The following is a 2358-nucleotide window of genomic DNA, read 5'->3' on the forward strand; positions in this document are numbered from 1 at the left end:
CCACTTAAAAAGTAAATGATTAAGTCGGCTAGCAGGAATAAACAGAAAGTAGAGAAAATTGCAATTAAAGGAGAACCGAATACTATAAAGTAGGCAAGTTCTCTATAATTGATCAAAAAGTTTATTCCATTGTCACACTCAACATTATGGATAGAACATAGTAGTAAATCACATGTCACATGTCATATGTCATATAGTTTTCCCCTTTTAAAGCAAAACACTTTCATCAACTCACTATGCTTAGCCAGTAAGCAAAAACTATACTCAGAAATAGAAAAATGGACTTCAGAGTAATAGTACCAATAAAAATCTACTTTACCTTTCATAGAATAAAGATTTTGTAGTGGTAATATAACATTCAGACCATCTAACCGGAAAATGACTTCTATACCGGCCAACAAAATTTCAAAAATTAACAAAACCAATGGAATAAATTGGCAATACAAGTAAAAAGCTCTCCATATAATCCTCCTTTTTTTTGTTCAAGAAAATTTCAATTTCTCTTTTCTTAAAATTTGGGAAATTAAAAATGGACTTTAGAGTAATAGTAGTACAAACAAATCTACTTACCTTCATGAAAAAATGTTGCAGTAATATAACATACATACCATCTAACCAGAAAATGACTTCCAGTACCAGCCAACAAAAAATTTCAAAAATTAACAAAACCAATGAAATAAATTGGCAATACAATAAAGGAGATCTACACATACCCCTCCTTTTCTTTTTTTAAAAAAGAAAATTCCAATTTTCTCTTTTCTTGAAATTTGAGAAAACTATTACACATTCGGATTCCAAAGATTCCATAAACGTGAATTAAATAACCCTAACACATCCGGCAACACCTTTCTAGCTAACCCCTTATGTCCACCACTCGCTGCCGTGCTCCGCCTTAACACGTCATTTTCCGGCGAAACATCCACCGCCACGTCATTTTCCGGCGAAACATGAACGAACTCATCATCTTCTTGAATATTCTCAGGCAATATGAACTTTTGTTTCTCTTCTTGAATAATAACAAAAGAATGCCCTTTTTTGTCCTTTTTTTTGTTGTTGTTGCGATGATTCTTGTTGTGTTCATTTGTGTTCAAATGCTCTTCAAAAGCTTCAATAACTTGATGGATTAACTCCCTATTAGGTGAAGAATCCCATTTAAGCCAATAAGTTGTGTAACAATCAAAACATTCGCAGTCAAAAAGTGGGGTTTTGTGAGAAATGATTTTTTTCTTGGAAAAAGTAGTAGTAATGGGTTGTTTCATTGACCTAGTAACCATGTAAGCTAATACTTCACGATCTTGAAGTGAAAGTACTGAAGCTATTGCAAGAATAGTTGCAGGTAAGAGGTTTAGTATAGAAAGGGTGTTGTTGTTGTTGTTGTCTTTGTTTGAAGAAGTACAAGAAGAAGAAGGAGAAGGATGAACTTTACCTTTGTTTCTCATCTTCATGGTTGTGAATGTTTGGTTAGTAGTTGTAATTTTTGGGTTTTGGGGGGTTTTGAGAAAGAGAGAATGAAAGGGTAAGGAAGATTGGTAGGGTTTGATTTTCTTGATAGCCACGGTAGAGCTAAAGGAGGTCGCACTACCTTAAGGCCTCGTTTGGTGCTATCTAAATAATTACTTTATTCCTCTGTCCGTATTTACTTGTCTATATTTGACTTGACACGCTTTTTTGAGCAATAATAAATAAAATGATAATTTTAATATATCAAACTAATTATTGCTTCCTCCGTCTCAATTTAAGTGTTTTACTTTTTTTTTCTGGTCTGTTAAAAAAAGAGTGGCTCTTTGTATATTTAGTAAGTTGACAATTCAAATATCATATATGACAAGTTTATAACAACAAGATTCAAAAGACATTTTAGTTCATTATACACATCTTTAGTTTCGGATTAAAAGGTTCAAAAGTCTCTTTTTATTTTTTAAACTCTGTGTGTAAAACTAAGACACGTAAATTCGGACGAAGGGAGTACAGATCATCTAAATAATTGAAATGAATCAAACATATTTTAAAAGTTATGTAAGCAGTAACAATTTCTTATAATTTCCAATCCAATAATTAATAGTAAGGATAATATAGGTATGAAATGGTAAATTATCTTTTTGTTTCACACTGAACAAGTAAAAATCTATTTTTAATATATTGGACAAATAAACAATGGACAAAGGGAGTAATTAAATCTTCATATAAAATCTCTTTCTAGAGGTGCACGTTAGAGGCGTCTCCAATGGTAGTTGGCGCACGTTAGTACAACGGGCACTACTGTGATAGCCACGGCCAAGGAAAATGGTAGAGGGCGAAGAAGACCACAGAAGGATGAACAAATGAACGGTACCTAGCAAGTTGTTTTAAAATACACCG

General features: G+C 32.8%; 1 protein-coding gene across 1 annotated transcript; it reads right to left on the reverse strand.

The window, feature by feature from the left end:
• Positions 1–548: 548 nt before the first annotated feature.
• On the reverse strand, positions 549–1573 carry LOC132641309 (uncharacterized). The gene has a single exon (XM_060358250.1). It carries the CDS (start codon positions 1443–1445, stop codon positions 780–782), a length of 666 nt encoding a protein of 221 aa, XP_060214233.1. The 5' UTR covers positions 1446–1573; the 3' UTR covers positions 549–779.
• Positions 1574–2358: the final 785 nt, after the last annotated feature.

The sequence above is a fragment of the Lycium barbarum genome, chromosome 5 (genome assembly GCF_019175385.1).
Source record: "Lycium barbarum isolate Lr01 chromosome 5, ASM1917538v2, whole genome shotgun sequence".
Classification (NCBI taxonomy): domain Eukaryota; kingdom Viridiplantae; phylum Streptophyta; class Magnoliopsida; order Solanales; family Solanaceae; genus Lycium; species Lycium barbarum.